The 20798-nt window shown below is 61.7% G+C and overlaps 1 protein-coding gene across 10 annotated transcripts in view; it reads left to right on the top strand.

Annotated features, from left to right (window-relative positions):
• Window positions 1-2981: 2981 nt before the first annotated feature.
• CCDC187 (coiled-coil domain containing 187) overlaps window positions 2982-20798 on the top strand; it is a 50427-nt gene continuing 32610 nt past the window's right edge. For 4 of the 10 annotated variants that reach the window (XM_058445853.1, XM_058445852.1, XM_058445854.1 and 1 more), the window contains exons 1-9: window positions 2983-3373; window positions 3768-4249; window positions 5576-5674; window positions 8035-8136; window positions 13060-13194; window positions 13715-14874; window positions 15308-15402; window positions 18627-19234; window positions 19716-19809. In XM_058445853.1, coding sequence (XP_058301836.1) covers window positions 3231-3373; window positions 3768-4249; window positions 5576-5674; window positions 8035-8136; window positions 13060-13194; window positions 13715-14874; window positions 15308-15402; window positions 18627-19234; window positions 19716-19809 — 2918 coding nt within the window. In that variant the 5' untranslated portion in view covers window positions 2983-3230. Of the gene's footprint in view, window positions 3374-3767; window positions 4250-5575; window positions 5675-8034; window positions 8137-13059; window positions 13195-13714; window positions 14875-15307; window positions 15403-18626; window positions 19235-19715; window positions 19810-20798 lie in introns of all 10 variants that reach the window. The other 6 variants (XM_058445857.1, XM_058445856.1, XM_058445859.1 and 3 more) reach the window with 4 other exon arrangements.

Raw genomic sequence — 20798 nt, 5'->3', positions numbered from 1 at the left:
GTCTTGGTCCCTCCCTGGCCTCCTTTCTTCTCCCGCCCCGGCCCCAGGGTGAGCACCGTGTACTCCACGTGTCTTCGGACCCCCAGGAGCCCTAGCGGCCGGGGCTGACTCTCCGCCCACTTTACAGAGGGGAAGACTCGTGCCCAGAGGGTCGAACGACTGGCCCCCATCACCGGCCTCGGAGACAGCCGCGTGTCTGGGAATCAGGGCTCTTGGCCTCTGGGCCCCACCGTCGCTGGGAAGGGGAGGTGTGTGGCTGTTCTGTGGGGTTTTCATCCCAGCCCCTCCCGGCCGAGGAGCCATCCCCATGCAGTGGCTCTACGTGGTGCTGGGACCCCAGGTGGCTGCTGCTCTTTCCTGGCCTTGGGGACATGGAAGGTGTGGGACGGCTTGGCACGCCCGGCCTTCTGACCCTGCTGGGACCCTGGACACATGACTTAGGCTGAGCCTCGTTCCCCGGTTAAGTGGGGGTAGCACCTGCTTTTCTCTGGTGGGATTGCCCTGAGACGACGTAAGATAAGTCATCAAGCATTTGCCATGGCGCCCGGTGCACTGGGGGCCCTGGAACGCTCTTTCAGTGATAAGCATCTGCACGCCAGTGTGTGCCACGGGCAAGGCTACTTCCTGCCCCCAGGCGACCGTCCTCCCAGGGAGGGAGGCTCGGGAGGGGTGGCAGAGGTCCCAGGAGGAGAACTGCATGTGCCTCGCTGAGCCGGACTGGAGCATGGTGGGCGGAGGTGGAGGGAGCGGTGTGGCTGCGGAGGGGCCAGGAGCCGAGGTGCAGGGTCTGAATGGGTACGGACCCAGGTAGGCCCGGAGCGGGGTGGGGATGTGGCCGGCTGGGCCTGGCTGTAGGGCTCCCAGGCTGCTGGGGACAGAGCGGGCCTGGCCTGCCCAGGGGATACCCCTTGACTCAGGCTGCAGCCTCTGCCCAGTGGCCTTCTCAGAGCCTTGCTGCTCCTGTCCACCCCATGCAGGGTAGCCCCAAGCCTCGTACCCCAGCAGGCATGAGTCTCCTGGGGGCAGGGCAGGGGTGCCAGCCGGTGCAGGCTGTGAGCGGTCCCCGTGGCACGGACAACATCGGCAGAGGGTCCTGGACAGGTGGACCCGCCTTTGGGAGCTGACGTGTGTCTCCTGATTCAGAGCTGCGTCTGGAAGCCGCAGCTGGTGACCAGGCCAGGGAGGCAGACGCTCCGCTGTCCCCCTGGGCGGGTGGGGAGGAGAAGGAAGGAAGCCAGCGGTGGGGGCGACTCACAGGACCTCGGGATGCTCTGCTCGCTGGTTTGCTTTTCTGTTCCCAGGCATTCGCTGTCATGATTTTGTTCCTAGTCACAGTAAGGCATTTCCATGGCTGTGCCACTGCATTTATGATGCAGCTTCTTCCAGAGCTTCCAGGCAGCTGCTGAGTGGCTGGGTGGTTTTCCTGCTCATGGGAAAAAGGGAGCCACCAGACTTGGCCTCTTCTGTTCAGGAGGACCCTGCCCCTGTCCCTTTATGGGAGCAGGGCTGGGAGCTCAGGGCCGCAGTTGATTTGGGAGCCTGAAGGCCTGGCAGGGAGGTGGCAGCCCGTCAGCAGGGGGCCAGTCCTGTGCACCACTCGGATGGCCCTGGGGTGCAGAGGCTGCAGCGGGGTCCCCGGGCAGGGCGAGGCTCTGTAGGAATGGAAGGAGGCTGGCAGTGGAGCTGCCTTCTGGGTGCCTGAGAGCCGTCCAGGCTCCGAGGGTGGGGGGACCCTGTGGTGGTTCCCTGAAGCTTCCTGTAACGTCCCAGACATGCTCCCCAGGGCGTAACGGCCCGAGGCTCATCCTTGTCCCAGCCTCATCACAGGAACGGGCTCATGCCCTGGCGCTAGGAGGGTGCAGACAGGCCAGGTGGGGCTGGAGGTGGCCGCACCTCATATTACACGCAGGGCCTGTCTGTCCTTGGATGACTCCTCTCTCCTTCCCCTCCGAGGCTGCTGGTGGTTCAGTCTCTGCGCCCTGGATGCCCGTGGCTGTGCCTGCCGGTGACCAGGGCCCCGTTTGGCTTGGAACCTCCCCTGGGCCCCGTGCCTATGTGGGGCTGGGCTTGGGCGGCGTCTCCAGGCGTTTGCCTGGTGGTTCCAGAGGACAGGTTCTATAGAGTGAGCCTGGAGGACGGCCCTCCATCCTTCATGCCTACCTAGACTTAAGGAGTCTTTTGCCGCAGACCCCCCTTCTCTGGGGCCACTTGGGAAGGGGCACCTTAAGGGCCATTCCTGGAACAAATCCATGCTCATGATCACTGCAGCTCCGTGCCACTGCCACCTCCCGCAGGGATGGACTCACCAGGGGCTCACAATGGTGAGCAGTGGGCGGGGGGTCCCCAGGCTCCGAGGTGGCACTGCCATTGGGGGTGGGGAAGGAGCTGGGAGGGAACTGGGATCTGAGTCTGAGTTCCCCCTCAGGGACTGCAGAGCCATGTCCTCGCCACCACACTGCCCTGTCACGGCCGCACTGGGTTGTGCAGGGGCCGAGGAGGCCAGCGGGGGCTCCTGACCTGGGGCAGCACCTGGCATCTCTGCCACTGTCACTGTGGGCAAAGGGTGTCTTCTGGCCCGCACTAGGGTGAGCCCAGAAACCAGCGCCCCTTCCCCTGCCCAGCCCCATGGAACTGAGAGATGGTGGCTGATGTGTTTCTGTTGGGATGTCTGGGCTGGGCCCCACAGCTGCTGGGACCTCTGTGCCTCACACTGAATTAAGCCTGACCCTGACCTGGGGTTAGGCCCCGCCCCCACCAACCAGAAACTTGCCCAAGACTGACCCCACAAGCCCAGCCCGGCCCCATTCCCTCCCTGCATGTCATTCTGGGCCTGGGCAGACTGGGTGGGGCGCCGCTGAGAGCCCCATCAGGAGCTGAAGGCCAGAGGCTCTGTCGCTGAGTGACAAGGTTATTATGCTGTCACGGGGCCAGCTGGAACTCTCCCCCACCCCACCACGAGACAGCTCATTAGGAAGGCCCCCAGCTGTGGCCAGCCCAGGGCCGGGCTGCCCACCGTGCCAGCCCAGTTTCAATGACCCACCTGAGGGTTTCCATCGTGGGCCAGGGGACCGGCATAGGCGGGCATCCAGAGCCAGGCAGTGGCCAGCCCATCCCAGGCAGGGTCATAGGCGGGGCTGCAGGCCTCGAAGCCGTCATGTGAAGGCAGCAGCGACCCCAGGCAGGGCGGGCCAGGTTAGCCTTGCACCTGCTCACCCCTTGGCCCTGTGGCCATGCCGACCCTGGTCGTGGGCACACTGCCCACCTGCCTGGGGGACACACCTCAGCCCGGCCACAAGAACAGTCAGAGGCAGGGCCCCTTCTCCCATGGGGCCCCAGGGAGAGCAGCCAGCTGGGAGGCTGTTGCCAAGCCCAGGTAGCATCTGCGTGGACTCGGGCGGGGGGCTGCACTGCCGGCAGGTGCCGCGCCTGCTCCTGGCGGCAGCGGCTCTGTGGGGGGTACAAGGGCGTGGGGTCAGAGTGCCACACCTGCCTCCGTGCATGCCTTTGGGCAGGCAGCCCGGCCTCTCTGAGACTCAGTTTCTCCATCTGTAAATCGGGCCGATCACATTACCTACCTCAGAGGGGTGTGGTCAGGGCTCGAGAGAGAATGCTGGGGCTGTCCTCGAGGTGGGGTGTTTTCCAGGCCCTCCTCTCCACCTCCAGTCTGTGGAGCAGGAATGCCCGGGGAGGTGAGGCCAGTCTGAGCGGCTCTGCTCGGCACCTCTGCGCCTGCATGTCTGACCAGCATGTCTGCTGTTCCCTCCCAGGCTCTGCGCACCTGCAGCCGAGGATGACGTGGCAGCCCTGAGGTGGCCCGGGCCCTCCCAGCAGCCGGATCCGCCCTGGGCAGCTCCGCACGTGGTCGGGTCTGAGGACCTGGAGGAGCCAGGCCCCTGGGGGAAGGCCTGCAGCCTGCCCATGTGGTCCACAGGCCCGGAGGCCAGGGATGGGGACAGCTCGGTGTCATCGGGCCGCCTCTCGTGCTCTTCGGGGGGCCACGAAGTGTGTGTGTCCTGGAAGGAGAGGCCGCCCCAGGTGTTGGGGCCCCAGTGGAGGCCCAGAAAGAGTGACCCGCGGCTGGAGCAGCTGAGAGACAAGATCCGGGCCCAGGTGTGGCGGCGGGAGAGCTGTGCGTCCCTGGGCACCTCAGCCCCCTCCAGCGCCTCCAGACTCCACAAAGCCTCCGCGCTGGCGCATAGGAGGAAAACCCAAGAGGCAAAAAATCCCCCTCCAGCCCCTGAATGCTCAGGTCAGTGGCCGCTTTGCCAGAGAGGGGCAGGAGGACTGCGAGCCTGTCGGGAGGGTGGAGAGCGGGCAGGATCGGGCTGTGCTGGACACGTGGGGGGGGCCAGCCGGGTGTATGCAGTGTGCCCCCAGGGTGGGGATTAGGAGTCATGAAGGGGTGCTTCTGAGCTGGGTCCATGATGAGGATCCCTCCCTGGAGACGGCAGGGGAGTGGTGGAGATGCCAGCGCCCAGGAGGGAGGGGCACACAGGGCTTGTGGCGCTGGGAGAGGGGGCATGGTCCCTGGACCTAGAGTCTGTGCCTTTGTCCCTGTAGCCTTGGGGGGGCTGCATGGTCAGATTTGTGGGGACTTAGGTCAGGAGCGCCCTAAATGTCAGTCTGGGATTTGGAAAGTCTGGCAGCTTCCCTCCTGCAGGGACAGGGGGTGGGAGTGTGGTGGGGGGTCTTGTCCTTGGAAGGGTCAGGGGTGGGAGGGGTAACTAAAGAAGTTTGGAAACGGCTTCCCTGTTGGAATGATGTTGAGAGCCAGTCCTGTGGATTCTCTGTGTCCAGGTATTTAATCTTTTCCTAAGAAAACAGGGAAGATGTTTTCCTCCTTTATTTTAGTTTATATTTATTTTTTATTTTTTTGAGATGGAGTCTCGCTGTGTCACCCAGGCTGGAGTGCAATGGTGCAATCTCATTGCAGGTTCAAGCGATTCTCTTGCCTCAGCCTCCCGAATAGCTGGGATTACAGGCACCCATCACCATGCCTGGCTAATTTTTGTATTTTTAGTAGAGATGGGGTTTCACCATGTTGGCCAGGCTGACCTCGAACTCCTGACTTCGTGATCTGCCTGCCTCGGCCTCCCAAAGTGCTGGGATTATAGGTGTGAGCCACGGTGCCCAGCCTCCTCTATTTTTAAGATAACTTCTGATTAAAAAAATATGTAGTCCAGGTGCAGTGGCTGATGCCTGTAATCCCAGCACTTTGTGAAGCTGAGGCGGGCAGATCACGAGGTCAGGAGATCGAGACCATCCTGGCTAACACGGCGAAACCCCGTCTCTACTAAAAATACAAAAAAAAACCTAGCAGGGCGTGGTGGCGGGCGCCTGTAGTCCCAGCTACTCGGGAGGCAGAGGCAGGAGACTCGCTTGAACCCAGGAGGCAGCGGTTGTAGTGAGCTGAGATCGCGCCATTGCACTCCAGCTTGGGTGACAGAGTGAGACTCTGTCTCAAGTAAATAAATAAATAAAGGCTCTTGAGCTGCTGCCAAAATGGAACCTTTTTTTGGAAATTCTTTGCAGATCTCTCTTCTCACGCTGCCTTCTTCTTTTCACCCTGTTCCAGGTTTCAGCATCTTGAGTGCAGCTGAGCGCAGAGTTGAAGCCAAGGCATCCCATGGCCAGGGGCGCGAGCTCTCCAGGGTCTCCCAGCACCAGGTTCCTGGTGAGTGGCTCTGTGGCCGGCTGCCCTGGTGCTCCGGGTTAGATGCTCAGGCCATGATGTGGGCAGCACATGCTGGGCCACCCTCACAGACAAAGACACTGAGGCTCAGGGAAGACCCCAACTGGAAAGAGGCCAAGCGGGGATTTGGAGCCAGACTGCCATTCTCTGGAGCCTGTGTTCTAACCCTCTGCCTCTCCAGTGGGGCAGGATCCAGGCAGGCCCTGCAGGGCAGGGGAGCTGAGCAGGGGCGTTTTTTGTTGTTGTTGTTGTTGTTGTTTGTTTGTTGTTTGTTTTTGCTGAGAGATCTCCTGCACAAAATAGGCAAGGAGTTTTCTGTGTGGCTGCATGTCAGCCACAGGGAGTGGGTCTGGGGCCCTCCAGGTCCCTGCCAGCCCCTGGGATCGCTTTTCCATCTTGTAGGTGGGAGGGACTGCCCCCACAGCCCACAGATGGGGAGACGCTGAACCGTTGGTGGGCCCCCAGGCTCGTGAGGAAGGGGCCGGGGCCAAGGGCCCCATCAGGTTTTTGCTCACTTATTTGCTCGACAAATGGGAGGAGTAGGATGGAGGGGGCAGGAGCTGCTGCTAGGGGCTGGAGGATGTGGCCTTCATCCCGGGCAATGGGAGCCATTAAGGTCTAGGCGGGGAATGGCCGTGAGCTGGGCTTGGGCAGGCTCACTCTGCTGCTGGGGCACAATGGATGCAGGAGGCTCTCTCGAGTCCAGAGACAGGCAGACGCCGGCAAGATTCCTGAGGCCCAGAAAGAAGGATGGGGAGCTTGGGAGCAGAGGCGTTTCGGGCTCAGCACGGGGACTCACGTGCATTTTCGTGGGGACAATTGTTGCCATCCCAGTGGGGCAGTGCCGGCTGGGTGGGTCCAGGTTGGTGGTTTCTCCATGAGGTCTGGTTGGGCAGCAGGCACAGGCACGCATTTGGGTGTGTCCCTCCCATGTGGTGTGTGAGCCAGTGCAGATGTGGGTGGGGTCCAGGGCTGGCCCCTCGGAGAGCACAGTTGCCGGGGAAATCCTGTCCGTCCAGATCCAGTTCTGCCTGAGCCCCGTGGTCAGCGCCACTTTGTTCCTCCCTCCTCCGCCTTCCAGGGGGACTCCAATGGCATCAGCTTGATGACCACTCTCCCTGCCTCTGCCCCTGCCCCAGGTCAAGTTCAGGGTCCAGCAATGGGTCACTCAGGGACCTCAGCCACCCCATCCTATCAGTCACCGGCTCCTGGCAGCCTCGTTTTCATGCTCCGGGTTTGAGAACTCTCCAGAAGCAGGCATGGAGGAGGCCTTTTTTTAAGTGCCCAGTTCAGTGGCACTAAGCGCATTCATAGCACTGTGCAGCCGTTGCCAGCCTCCGTCTCTAGAACTTTCCATCTTCCCAAACTGAAGCTCTGCCCCCACTTACTCTCCACCCCCCTCCCCCAGCCCCTGGCACCTACCTTCCTACTTCCTGTCTCTATGGCCCTAGTGACTCTGGGGACCACATAGAGTGGGATCACAGTCTGTGTCCCTTGCAGAGGACCTGGCTCTTGAGGCTCCTCCTGCCAGCAGAGTTGGGGCCTGGAAAACCAAGGGACAGACCCAGCCTGGACCGAGTGGCATTTGGAGGCCCAGACGCCTTTGGGCCAGGGTCCTCTTCTGTGGGTCCCCACCCATGGGGACAAGGCAGGTTCTCGCATGGCGGCTTCCCAGATATGCCCCCACCCCAGCTGTGCAGAGACTAAAGGAAGCCAGAGGCAGGGAAAGATGACCAGCCAGCCTCCGAAGCCGGGCCCTCTCGGTGGCCGCTGCACTCACTGCGGGACTTTGAACAAACCCCGCCCCCTCGGGCTCTCCATCTCCTCCCCATCAGCAGAGGGGTCCACCCCGCAGTGCCAAGGCCCCCCCAGGTCTTGCCCTCGCTCCTCCTGGCCCTGGTCCCACAGATGTTCAGTCCGGCTGCTGCCGCTCTGTGCCTTCACTTGGGGCCTGGCCCGTCATTCATTCAGTCAGCAAACAGTCCTGAGTGCCCATGGCCCGGGCCCCCAGCTGGGTGCTGGATTCAGAGATGAGAAACTGGTTCCTGTCCTCAGGACCTCTGGGCCTAGAGGGGAGGCAGCCAGACACTCAGGAGGGTATTTGAATAGGTATGCCTGCCTCTCTAAGGAGGAGTCCCCAGCGGCAGTCCCCAGGCAGAGCTCTGCAGGGGACGTGACAGACTGTGCCCTGTCCCCAGCGTTAGCTGCCCACCCTGGCTCTCGCCAACCAGGGAGCAGGACTGGCAATGTTTATGGCTCTAGGAACTGTGCTTGCCACGTGGGGGACCTGCGTGTCATTTTACTGCTCACCCTCTCTCCTTCCTTTCTCTTCCTCACTGAAGTTCGAAGGGAAAAACCCAAAAGGGTCAAGAGCAGTTCTTGCAGAAGAGAGAAGACCCCCAAGTCGCCCTCCCCTAGAAGAGTGGCCAAAGACAAAGACGAAGGTAAGGTTTGCTATTTTGGGGCCCTGGCACACTAGGTGCCTATGATCCTGGCACACTAGGTAGGCACATGGCTTTCATTTCTGGGGCTGGGGCTGGCCAGCCGGACTGCCATGTGCACAGGGTTGTGCAGGGCACCTGGGTTCGGCAGGCCCGGCTGGAGTGTCAGGGCTAGTGTCCCAGGCAACTGGTGACCTTGGCCACCACTGGAGCAGCAGGTGGTTCCTGTCCGGGCAGGGGCGTGTCCCTTGAGACAAAGTGAAAGTCCACAAAACACCAGGCACTATTGTCCTCTCAACACCCGGAGACTAGGCGGGTCTAAGAAAACAGAGCTGTTCAAGCACACTGTAGCATGCACTGGCAGCTCACGGTACCCACAGCTCACACCACCCGCAGCTCTTGGCACCCACAGCTCAGGGCACCCACACCCCATGGCACCCGCAGCTCAGGGCACCCACAGCTCAGGGCACCCACACCCCATGGCACCCGCAGCTCACGGCACCCACACCCCATGGCACCCGCAGCTCAGGGCACCCGCAGCTCACAGCACCCACAGCCCATGGCGCCCCCAACTCACGGCACCCACAGCCTACGCCACCCACAGCTCACGCCACCTGCAGCTCATGTCACCTGCAGCTCACAGCTCTTCAGAGCAGTAACAGATACTGGCATGGGTGCATGTGCTGTGGGCAGCTCAGGGAACGCTTGGCTGAGGGAGCCGTGCTTGCTTTCTTTGTCACACGGTCACATTTAATGAGCAAGCCCAGGGCATCTCCTTCCACCTGCACACTTGGGGGGTGGAAGAGTCTTCTGCAGACCTCACTCCCTGCAGTAGCTTGGCGACTTCGCGCAGGCACATGGGGTGTGTGAGTCAGCCATGGGCTTGCGTTACATTAATTTCACGAGTGTTTCCCGGAGAGTCCAGTCAGGTAATCCTGTGGGTGGATCCCAGGGGTCTGATCCAGGCATCTCCCCGCCGAGGACCGGGCAGAGGTGTCAGTGCCCTGCAGAGACCCAGTGGCCCAGCCTGGGCATGCGTTTCAGAGCTTGCAGGGAGAACCCGACAGTGGCCCCTGCCCTTGAGCGAGTGGGTGGCAGGCAGAGTCCCTCCGGGCCTTCCTTCTGGGGCGTCTTCGAGGTCAGGGGAGTGGCCAGTGCCCGCACTCTGTGGGCTCACTGCAGTCTCCTGGTTCCCCGCAGAGGGTTGGCAGTCTTGCTCCCATTTTGTAGATGAGGAGCCGAGGTTCACAGAGTTTCCACAGCCTGCCTGGGGCCACACAGAGGGAGAGTCTCCCACCCGTCCAGCCCGAGGCCGGTGCTCCTAACCTGGGAGCCCAGCTGTGTGCACCTGGGGCCACGCCTGGGCAGCTTGTCAAGGCCACCCTCCAGGCGTGGATTCTGGGGCCACCGAACCACGGGGTTTTGGAGACACCAGCAAGCGCCCCCAGGTGGAGTGAACGCCACCTACTAGGCTGAGATTGGCTTTGTGGGACCCTCACTCTAAGGGTGAGCAGTGCCAGCTCGCCGGCCACTCCCGTGATGCTCCATGCCTCAGTTTCTCCACACTGCGTGCAATCACAGCCCTGGGGCTGCGGGGAGGGGCACTGCGTGGCGTGCGCTCTGTCCGTGCCCAGGTGCCTGAGCGTCTGTCCCGTGTCATCAGTCACCGGCCCCTCTGCTCTTAGGCAGAGCAGCAGCTTCCAGCCGACAGTAAATGCCTCTGTGCCCACACCCAGGGAGGACGCGCGGGTGAAGTGGGAGCTCAGCGGGGCCGCGGGGCCAAGGCGATCGAGGGACCCGGGCACCAAGAAGGTTCCGGAAGGCCGTGGAAACATGCGTACAATATAACAATTTTCTGTGTGATCACCCCCTCGTTCCCCCAGGTCTTTGGTTTGTTTTATTTTAATGGCTCAGTTGAAAAATGACCTCCTTTCTGCCTGACACTGGGTCAGAGGGCATGCCACCGGCCGCATTCATCATCGTAAGCACCGTGTCACTCTGACAGTGTTGACCATTAGTTTCTGTCAGTGACGAAGTCACAGCTGGGCTAAGGAGAGATGAGTTTTGGTTCAGAGGTCAGAGCCACAGGACTTGGGAATTGGATGAATTAGAAATTTGCTGTAGTTAACAAAAAATTAAATCACGATAGTTCTAAAATATTCATCCATCCGGACCAAAGGAAAATGAAGCCCGATATTTAATTTCAGATTATATCGCCTCACTTTGCATTTTTTATCATAGATGAGGTCGGCCCCGGAACTTTGACAGGGCACTTGGGGACTTCATGCATTTCCACAGATTAAAAATCCTCTCGTAAAATAATTAATTGCCATTAAACTGCTCAGCGGAAGGAAAAATGTGCCCATCAGGAGGCATTTATCGAGCGGGACCCTCTGGCGGGCTAATGGGGAAGTGAGCGGCCAGCGATGGAGGGGCCGGGCGGGCAGGCGGGCAGCCCCTCCCCAGGCGGGTCCCTGGCCCAGCACCCCAGCGAGGGAGAGCAGCTGTAGGGACTAGGATGGAGAAACCTCACCGGGGCTCCCCTCCATGCTGGGTCCCCCCCGAAACCCAGCTGTGGCCAGTTGGGTCACGCTGGCCTCAACGCCGGCCTTTGACACCACCCTGAGCCAGTGGAATCCTGACCCCCTTCCAGGCCTAACTCCTGCAATGATCGTGACTGCCCTTTCATTCTTGTGGCCCTATGGGAGGTGCTGTGAGATATGCACCCCATTTTACAGATGCGGAAACTAAGGCATGGATAAGTGAATCACTTGCCTGAGGCCCATGGCTGGTGAGTGGCAGAGCCAGACTTAAACCCAGGTCTGAGACTCCTGAGACCACACCCTAAACCTTCCTCTACCTTGGGGTGCTGTCCTAGACAGTGTATGGCCTTAAGGGGTCCTGCCCTAAAGTGGGTGTGGGGCATGGCCTGGGGTCCTGTCCTGGAGAGGCCGTGGCCGTGGGAAGCCTGTCCTTGGGGACGTGGCTTTGGGAGGGCATGGCCTGGTGGGTGCGACCGTGTAGCCCATTCACCTTCCTGGAGAGGTAGCTTCAGGCCTGTGACTGATGGCCAGGGGTCGGGGCAGTGTGAGGAGGGTGCCGTGTCTGGTGGTGCTAGGGAAGTCCCTGACTCAGTCCAGGAGCCTGACCCTGGGTGCTCAGGTCTCTGGATGGTCCCTGCCCAAGGCACTCTCATTTGGCAGAAAGTCCCCCTTCATGGGGGCCAGGGCGAGCCCTGGCTGAGTCTCCACAGTGGTCTTGACCCCAGGCCACGGAGTGGAACCGCCCTGGGCTGGGCCTAAGGAAGGGACGTAGGGGCCAGGGACCCATGGCATGTATGGTGTTGGCCCTGCAGAGCCAGGTGGAATAAGCAGTGTGTGTGAGTGAATGTGTGTGTGAGAGCACGTGAGGGCGTGTGTATACGAGTGTGTGAGTGTGTGAGAGCACGTGAGGGTGTGTGTATATGAGTGTGTGTGTGTGAGAGCACATGAGGGCATGTGTATATGAGTGTGTGAGAGCACATGAGGGTGTGTGTATACGAGCGTGTGAGTGAATGTGTGTGTGAGAGCACATGAGGGCGTGTGTATACGAGCATGTGAGTGTGTGAGAGCACGTGAGGGCGTGTGTCTACGTGTGTGTGTGTGAGAGCATGTGAGGGCGTATAAGCATGTGAGAGTGAGTGTGTGAGAGAGCACATGAGTGTGTATATGAGTGTATGAGTGTGTGTGGTTGTGTGTGAGCGTGTGAGTCAGCATATGAGACTGTGAATGTGTGTGAGAACATGAGTGTGTGGTAGTGTGTGTGAATGTGAGAGCATGTGTGTCTGTGTGAAAGTGTGTGAGAGGATGAGACCGTGCGTGAGCACGTGTCAGTGTGTGCAAGTGTGTGTGCATGTGTGAATGCATGAGTGAGCATGTGAATGTGTGAGTGTGTGTGACAGCACGTGCGAAGGCATGCGTGTGACAGTGTGTGAGCATGAGTGTGAGCGTGCGAGTGCCTGTCAGCATTGGAGTGCGTGTGTGAGCCTGTGAGCACGTGAGGGAGTTGTGAGCATGTGTGTGGGAGCGTGTGTGTGGGCATATGTGTGACAGTGTGTGAGCATGTGTGTGGGAGCGTGTGTGTGAGCATGTGTGTGACAGTGTGTGTGAGCATGTGACTGTGAGCCTGTGAGCCCAGGGCTGGCCCTGCTTCCGGCCTTTGCCAGGGCCCTCGCGGCTGGGCCCATAGGGCTGGCGGGGCCGGTGTTGGCATTGGTGGCCGTGAGCTGGGCTGTGAAGTGCCACCCGGATGAGCGCTGCTCACTGCGTGATGCCGTTTGCGTGCAAAGGCTGGTTTGTACTCGGGACGTGGGGCTGTTTGCTGCCGCGATGCCCGGGACTCCCTGTCCTGCCAGCCTGGGAGCCTTCACCGCTGCTCGCTCGTGTGACTGCTGGCTCTGCTGGCTTAAAAGCAGGTTAATCTCCTGCGGCTGGGTGCACGTGGCCAGCGGTGACAGGACCTCCCATGCTGCGTGGAGCCCGATGTGCAGTGCGGAGCGGAGGGTGGGGCTGCTGGCTCGCGGTTGTCACTCCAGCTGCTGCTGCTGCTCGGCGTTTCTTTTGCATGGGCTGTGTGCCCGGCCTGTGCTGACAGCTTCACCCGCAGCGCTGTGGGGCAGGTCCTGTTGTCCACGCTTTCCTGAAGAGGGCTCTGAGAGTCAGGGAAGCCACTTGCCCATGGCCACCCTGAGACTCGGCCTTGCCCCGTGCAGGCTGAGGGTCCTGCTCTGCCCAACAGGGGCCTGGACGTGAGGGATATGCCCTCCGTGCCCTCTGGGAGTGTTGAAGTGGCCTCCTGGGGCTGTGCAGAGCCACCAACCTCCCCGTCCGGGCCAGTGCCCAGAGGGCCACGGGGCGCCCGGCTGTGTGTATGTTTTCTCTGTTTAAGATTCGGAGCTGGTTGGTGTTTACGCCTGGAGAAAGGGACAAGCTCTGGTGAGGTCGCTGCTGGGGCCCCCTCCTGTCCTCCGCAGGCACCATAGCAAGGATCCCTCAAGAGACCCGGCTCTCACCGTGGACTCAGGTACCTGTGCCTCTGCCATGGAATCTGTCCTGCTCTGCTGTGGCATCTGGGGGCGGGCGCAGAGGAGGAGACACCCAGGTTCCAGGCCGCCTAGAAGGAGGAGGTGTTGGCACCTCTCACAGCAGCCTGCAAACACCCTCCAAACTTGCCACCCATTCAACTGGGGACTTTGGGCAATAAGTGTTTTCAAAGCGTAAGGAAAGGGTTTCTGTCCCTGGGAGGCTCCATCGCCAGTTCCCGGGGCAGGCATGCTGCCGAGGCTGTCTCCTGGCAGGAAGGCAGGATGGGAGCCGGCAGGGGCTCCCCAGACACAGGCACCCTCCACCTGTGCTTGGCTACCGTGCGCAGAGTGGCGGCTCATCACACAGGCGTGGTGCCCACCCTCAGAGGGCTTCTGCCCAGCAGGGGCCCGAGGGCCTCCTTGCCGCCCCCACGCTCTTTGCCACCAGCCCGGATGGAGGAGCTGGCTTTGCTCTCCCCTCCGCTCCCCTCCTCACCCCTGACGCTCCTGTCTTTGCAGGAGACAGCGAGAAAGTCGTAGCTGCCGAGTGCTCACCGGTCTGTGCCCGGTTGCCCGGTGCCACCTCCGCCCACAGTGACCAGCAGGTGTCTGGGAACACACCCAGCCTGCCTTCCTTCGACCAGCCGGCGACCATCCAGATGGCCATGGCCATCCTACAAGACCTGCGCCAGCAAATCCAGGCTGGGCTGGAGCTGTCCCAGGCCCGCAAGGGAGGGCAAGAGCTCGGGCCGTCAAAGCGGAGGCTGCAGGACGTGGCAGGGAGGGGCCGCTGCAGGGACCCCAGTGCCCAGAGCTCCTTCTCTAAGGGTTCCTGCGCCATGACAGAGAGGAAGCATTCCTCTTCAGAGAGGGCCAGGAGTTTCCACGCCTGGGAGCCCTGGAGCTCCTCCACTGGACGGGAGTCCTGTCCACAGAGGGCCTGGGGGGCCCAAGGACAGGACCGCTCCTTCCAGAGGCCGGAGAGTCCCCATGAGAGGTTGGGCCACTTCTCCCAGCGGCCCTGGAGTGCGTTGGCTGGGCAGGCCTGCAGTCCGCAGAGGGCCTCGGGGGCCCAAAGACAGGGCCCCTCCTCCCAGAGGCCTGACAGCCCCCCTGAAAAGCGGAGCCCCTTCCCCCAGCAGCCCTGGAGTGCTGCAGCCACACAGCCCTGTCCACGAAGGGCCTGGACTGCCTGTGAAGACTGGGAGGCCCCTGGCCCCAGACTGTGGAACCCTCTGGAAAGGCCCAGTCCTCCAGCCCAGCGGCCCTGGAGCAGCTCCGGCGTGCAGAGGGCCGGCCCCCAAGGCCAGGGCAGAGGCATCAGCCCCCCTGCCTCGGCTGCCAAGCATGTCCTGCCAAGGCCCACCGGGAGCTTCCCTCAGAACCCACTTGGGAAGGAGAAGGACGCGCTGCGGCCCTGCCCCAGGCCCCGGGGGCTCCTGGGGCCCTCGCACAGCTCCGAGTCCTTGCGCGAGTTCATACGCCAGAAGGCGCGGGCCCGGCGGCGGCAGGCCCTGGAGGAGAAGGCCTCGGCCCTGCGTACACGGGAGCTGAGGAGCCGGAGGCTGCAGGAGGTCTACCGGCAGCAGAGGGAGGCCGTCCTCGGCAGGGCCGTCCCCGTGGTCTCCCGGACCACCCCTGGCATCGTGACCTTTGTCCCCAGTTCTGCACAGTCCGGGGTACGTGCCGGGGGTGGGTTGGGGGGACTCAGCTCAGCCATGGGCCCGAGGCTTGGGCGCTCAGGTGCTGCCTCCAGCCCCCTGGTGTCCTCCAGGGAGTGGCTAGGTGAGGGCTGCAGCTGGGGGCTGGGGACTTCGTGGCGTCGCTGCCACTGCCTGTAGGAAGCCAGCGCTTCTGTGGATGCCTCCCTGGGGGAGGCCCTGGTGAGGTGCAGGGTCAGACCTGGGCGCCTTTGCCCCTGGGTGCAACGGGGCTCCGGAGGGACCCCTTTGCCTCTCACAGCCCCTGAACTGGGACCCTGATTCCTGCAAGGCTCTGGGGAAGCAGCCTGAGACCCCCAAGGGAGGTCAGGGCCTAGCTCTGAGGCTGAGCGAATGGGGCGTGTGGACTTCCCGAGCGGGGGGCTCGGATGGCATTTGCCCTCTACTTTAGGGCCTGGAAGCCTCTGGGAGCCTGGAGTCCCCAGTGCTGGAGTGGAGCAAAGTGACCTCTGGCATGGTGCTGGGGGGCCAGGAAGCCCCAGGCAGGTGGGTGTGAAAGTGCGGGTGCTGCACGTGCCGGGCGGGGCCTGGCGGGGGGGTGGGGGGCCAAGAACAGTTCTGGGTGCGTTCTGGGGCCCTCGTGACATTGCCTCATGACTCAGAGGCTCCTCAGGTGGGGCAGGCTGTGCCCTGCTCGCCCACAGTGCCACCTAGCGGCTTGGAGGAGGCAGTCACCACTGTGCTTGTTCTCATGGAGGCGAGAGTCGCATCAAACTTAAATCCACCACGTTAAAGTGCACGTTCCGTGGCATTGAGCACCTTCACCGTGTGCCGTGCAACCACCACTTCCACTGAGTTCCAGAACATTCACCTCCAGGCCTCCTTTAAGGGTCTCTTTGAGGATTGGTCTTTGTTTTTTTTTTTGCTCTGTCGCCCAGGCTGGAGTGCAATGGCACAATCTTGGTTCACTGCAACCTCCACCTCCCAGGTTCAAGTGATTCTCCTGCCTCAGCCTCCTGAGTAGCTGGGATTACAGGCACCTGCCACCACACCCAGCTAATTTTTTGTATTTTTAGTAGTGACGGGGTTTCACCACATTGGCCAGGCTAGTCTCAAACTCCCAACCTCAGGTGATCCACCTGCTTCGGCCTCCCAAAGTGCTGGGATTACAGGAGTGAGCCACCGTGCCCCGCCCGGATTTGCCTATTCTTGACATTTTATCTAAATGGGATCACCACGTATGGGTCTGGCTTCTCTCACCGAGGATAACGTTTTCTAGGCTCATCCATGTTGCAGCTTGAGTCAGAACTTCATTGAGTCTCTGGCTGAATAATGCCCAGCTGTGGGCAGGTGACCTTTTCTTCACAACCTCGTGGCCGACGGATGCCTGGGCTCCACCTGCCGCTGCCGTGAACGGGTGCTCGCACCTGCTTTGGCCCTTGAGCTGTTTCTCTTGGGTGCACGCCTGGGAGTGAATTGCATGGGCACGTGCACCTCTGTGTGCAGCTTTCTCGGGGACTTGCACCCTGTTCTGCACAGCAGCCGCCCTGGTTCCCATCCCCCGGCCAGCGCGAGGGTCCCCATCTCCCCACTTCCTCACAGCGCTTACTTTTCGGTTCTTTTCTGTGTTTCTGTTTTGCTTTGACTACCGTGTATTTTAATTTCTGGAGGCCCCTCCCCCAGGGGCATCGTGAATCACACGCGTGGGGTCTGAAGACCTCCCTCCACTTTGCTTGGGGGAGTCGAACCTGGGTCTCGCCCAGGAAGGGCTGTGGAAGGCCTCAGCTTCAGGCCAGTGGCAAACACTCTGGCCTGGCCTCACGCTAGGCACCTGTGAGGAGCTCACGGCCAGGCCTCCTGCATGCCCTGGGTTCCAGCGGGTAGGGGGAGCTGGCTCAGAGGCCAGGGAGGGGGCTCCCACCCACCAGGAGCGTCCCACCCTCGACTCCCTCAGGGCTGCCCCTGGCGTATCTTTGGCAGCTGGTGTTGGGGGCTTCAGGATGGCCCCTGGGAGCTCAGCTCCCACCCCTCTCTGCAGGACCCGACCCCTCCCTCTGGCTCCTTTTGGCTCCATTTTGTCTTGAAGGCGCTCGTTTTGGGATTCCTTCCCGGGAGAGTCTGGGTCACAGGGCAGCCCAGGGGCTGCATCTGTCAATGTCCAGCAAGACAAGGACACAAGTCCTGAGTATGCCGCTGGGTGAGCGTCCCATGCTGGCCCCGCTGTGTCACCCCCTCCCCAAGGGCAGCCCCTCCCCCACTGGCCACAGTCGGGCTCCGTTTGCTCGACAGCCTCCCGAGTAGCTGGGACTTGTCGTCTCGGGCAGCTGCAGGGCCTCATCTCACTTCATCATGTCCTTGTCTTTTTTTTTTTTCCCCACCTAAAAAATTGTAGCCGGGCACGGTGGCTCCCCCCTGTAATCCCAGCACTTTGGGAGGCTGAGGTGGGAGGATTGCTTGAGGCCAGGAGTTTGAGACCGGCCTGGACAACATAGTGAGACCCTGTCTCTCTTTTCTCCAGAACTCTTCATCTTCCCAAACCGACACTCTGTCCCCATAAAACACTAACTCTCCATCTCCTCCCCAGCCCTTGGCAGCCACCATTCTACTTCCTGTCTCTATGGATATGCCTGTCCCAGGGCCCTCATGTGAGCAGGAATGCACCATGTTTGTCCTTTTTGTTACTGAAACACCAGGGGTTTGGTCTCAGTCCTGCTGCTTGCCACACAGAAGGCCAACTGCGGAGACAATGAGTATTGCCAGGGAAGAGGCTTTAATTGGGTGCCGCAGCCGAGAAGATGGGGGCTTAGTCTCAAATCCAACTCCCTGACTGACTAAAGTTGGGGTCTTGCGTATCAGGGAAGGAATGCAGCTCTGTGCAGGAAACGGGAACTAGGGAAGGGTAAGGAAGCGAGCGTGATGAACGAGGAGTCTGGCGTCTCATTGTCCAGGTGTGGTGATCTGCTGCGTTTCAGCTCCTTGGTTCCGTGTGGGAGGCCTGATGGTAGGTTTCCTGAGAAAGGAACTCAGGTAAGACAAATGAAACTTTTTCACGTGTTAAGACCGGCCGGGCTCATTTCTATGTTTATTCAAAAGAAACCACGAATGTGAGTTCCAGGGGACCGTTGGGCCAGTTTCATTTTGTGGCTGACTTATTCTACCGAGGGTGATGTTGTAGCCTGCGTCGGAACGTCCTTCCTTTTCAGGGCTGAATACTATTCCACTGTGTCGGTGGACCTCATTTTGCTTCTCCGTTCATCTCGATGGACACTGGGTGGTTTCCACCTTTTGGCTGTTGTGAATAAGGCTGCTGTGAACATGGGTGACGTCTTTGAGACTCTGACTTCAGCTCTTCTGGGTGCATGGCCAGAGGCAGACTTGCCAGACCCGTGGTTGTTCTATGTTTGACCAAACTGCCTCTCACCGCGGCAGCACTGTTTTACGCTCCACCGGCAGTGCCTCTGTCCCCTCGCTCACGCCTGGCCCTGTTCTTTGTGGCAGCTGTGTGGTCTGTTGTGTGGATACCATCACCGCTTCCGTGGTCCCTGCGGACAGACACTGGGTCGGTCACAGACGCTGCTGTGGTGCTCAGTCCCTGCGGACAGACACTGGGTCGGTCACAGACGCTGCTGTGGTGCTCAGTCCCTGCGGACAGACACTGGGTCGGTCACAGACGCTGCTGTGATGCTCACCCCCGCAAAACACCCGTGCTTTCCGTGCCTTGCTGGGGCGACCGGGCCTGAGCTGATCTGTCCGCGTCTCTCTCCCTGCAGCTTCTGCCTGTGTTTGAACAGAGCCTGGAACCATGCTGAGACCCTAGAGCCCCCAGGGATGGGGGGCCCCCAAGATGGCCGGGATGCCCCCGTGCTGCTGTCAGCCTCACCCTCTCTGGGATCCCTGGAGCTCCAGGACCTGACCACCCGCTACCTACCCCGGGGACTGTGCATCGACCTGGACCCGAAGGAGGCTGAGCACCTGGGCACTTCCAGCTCCCGGCACCTCCAGGATAAGCAGGCGCGGCTGCAGGCGCTAGAGGCCACAGCCAAAGTCCTCAAGCAGCGGGTCGATAGCCTCACCGCCAAGCTGCAGGGTGCTGAAGCGCCGGACACTGTCAGGGACCCAGCTGTGGGCCTGCTGTGCTCGCGCCCCCACACCCTACCTGCTGCCCCCACGCTCGCCACCCCCACGCCCGCTGCCCCAGCCTGCCCCGGAGCCTTGGGGCCCAACGGGGGCAGAGGGGCGCCTGGGGAATGGGTGAGCGTGCAGCCCCAGCCCCGTCCCCCCACCTACTTCCTGGATGGCGAGACACTGCCGTGGGGCCCCAGCTGGGAGCAACAGCAGAGCGTGAGCCCGAGGGCCCGCCGCGAGAGCAAGCCCCGAGGTAGGCCGGCACCCGGGCCACGGTGACTGCTGGGTGGCCAGGGGGTCCTGTGGGCTGGGAGGAATGGGGACCCCATTTTCTCTCTGAGCCTTGGTTTCCTTCCTGGAAAGGGGGCTAGGAGGACAACAGTCCAGGGGCTCTGAGCAGCATGGTGTACGTGGGCTTTCCCGAGTGGCCTGTGGTGTGTGTGGGCTCTTCCCTGTGGGATGTGTGAGCTCTCCTGTGTGGCACGTGGCACCCGCAGCAGCTGTTGCTCCTGTCTTGTTCTCTGGCCAGAGGAAGGGTGAGGCTGCTCCCGTGGCTCCTTCCCTGCTGCCTCCCTGCCATTCCTCCAGCAGAGGGGCCTGAGGGCCAGGGAGGCTCCCCCACCCCCACCCCTGCCAGGTGTGGCTCAGGCTCCTCTCCTGCTGCGATGGCTTGAGTCTCCCATCCCGTGCTCCCAGCTGACCAGGGAGTGAAGCCAGGTGCCCTCTTCCCCAAGGTTCCCCAGAGGAGGGACACGTGGACGTGAAACTGGACAAAAGGCTGCAGAGAGGCGTGGCCCCCTTCCAGGCCCTCAGCCCCTCTTCGGGGAGGTAAGCCCACCTGCCCGCCCGCCCACCCACGCTCAGGGACTGCCTCTCACTTCACCCCCATGTGTCCCCGTCATGCTGGTCCAGTGGCTGCGGCCAGGGACCCGGAGCAGGTGGTGCTGGCTCGGACGCTGGCCGGGGCAGGGAAGCCCCGCGTCAGACACTCCCCCCACAAATGCCCCCTGAACTGGCTGCGGGCCTCGGGGACGCCATTGGTGCAGCTCCCTCTCGCCTGCTGCTCCAGACTGAGTGCAGGGACAGTGACTCGGGTGCTCCTTGCCATCCGGGCCCGGCGACCCCACCTGAGCTCTCAGGGCCGCCCGTCCACAGAGCCTCACACGCCTTCTGGCTCCCATCCCCAGCACAGGCTGCGGCCTCCTCTGGGTCCATGTCACACAGGTACATCTGAAGCCCCTTCCCAGGGACACTGCGCCTGCCCTGCACCCCCAGGCCCCTCTCAGCCCCAACTCCCTCCTCCCGGGGGAGCATCTGCCCTACCCCAGCGCCTGCAGCCCCAGTAAGCCCCAGACTGGAGCAGAGCCCAGCAGGTTCGGTCCATGGGGGCTTTGCAGGTGGAAACTGAGTTAGATGCTCGTGACAGAGGTTGCAGTGCACGAGGCGGCAGCTCCCTCCCGAGCACCTAAGCCTCAGCAGCAGCTGTGGCCTCGAGTCCCTCCTGGGGATTTGTGAACACGTTTGGATCTCCTCTCCTGAAAAAGCCCCCTCCACACCTGCCCCCCACCAAAAATCTTCCTCTGAGCCCACCATCTGCCCAGCCGGCCTCTCGCTCTTGCTGGGGTGGGCCGGGATCCCTGTGGCCCTCCTGGCCAGCAGTGCCCTCCTGGTCCCCACGGCTCCCTGCACACCGCATACTGCCAGGCGTTCTTGGGGCCACTCCTGGCCACTCTCACCCCTCCGTCCTTGACGGAAGCACCCTGGGTGAGGGATCCCGGCCTGACCTGAGCAGCTGCTTCCCAGGCAGCCCTGGAACC

Source organism: Hylobates moloch, unplaced genomic scaffold (assembly GCF_009828535.3).
Source record: "Hylobates moloch isolate HMO894 unplaced genomic scaffold, HMol_V3 SCAFFOLD_10, whole genome shotgun sequence".
Taxonomy (NCBI): Eukaryota; Metazoa; Chordata; class Mammalia; order Primates; family Hylobatidae; genus Hylobates; species Hylobates moloch.
The sequence above is the reverse complement of the archived record's forward strand: the minus strand, read 5'-3'. Positions and strand labels throughout refer to the sequence as shown.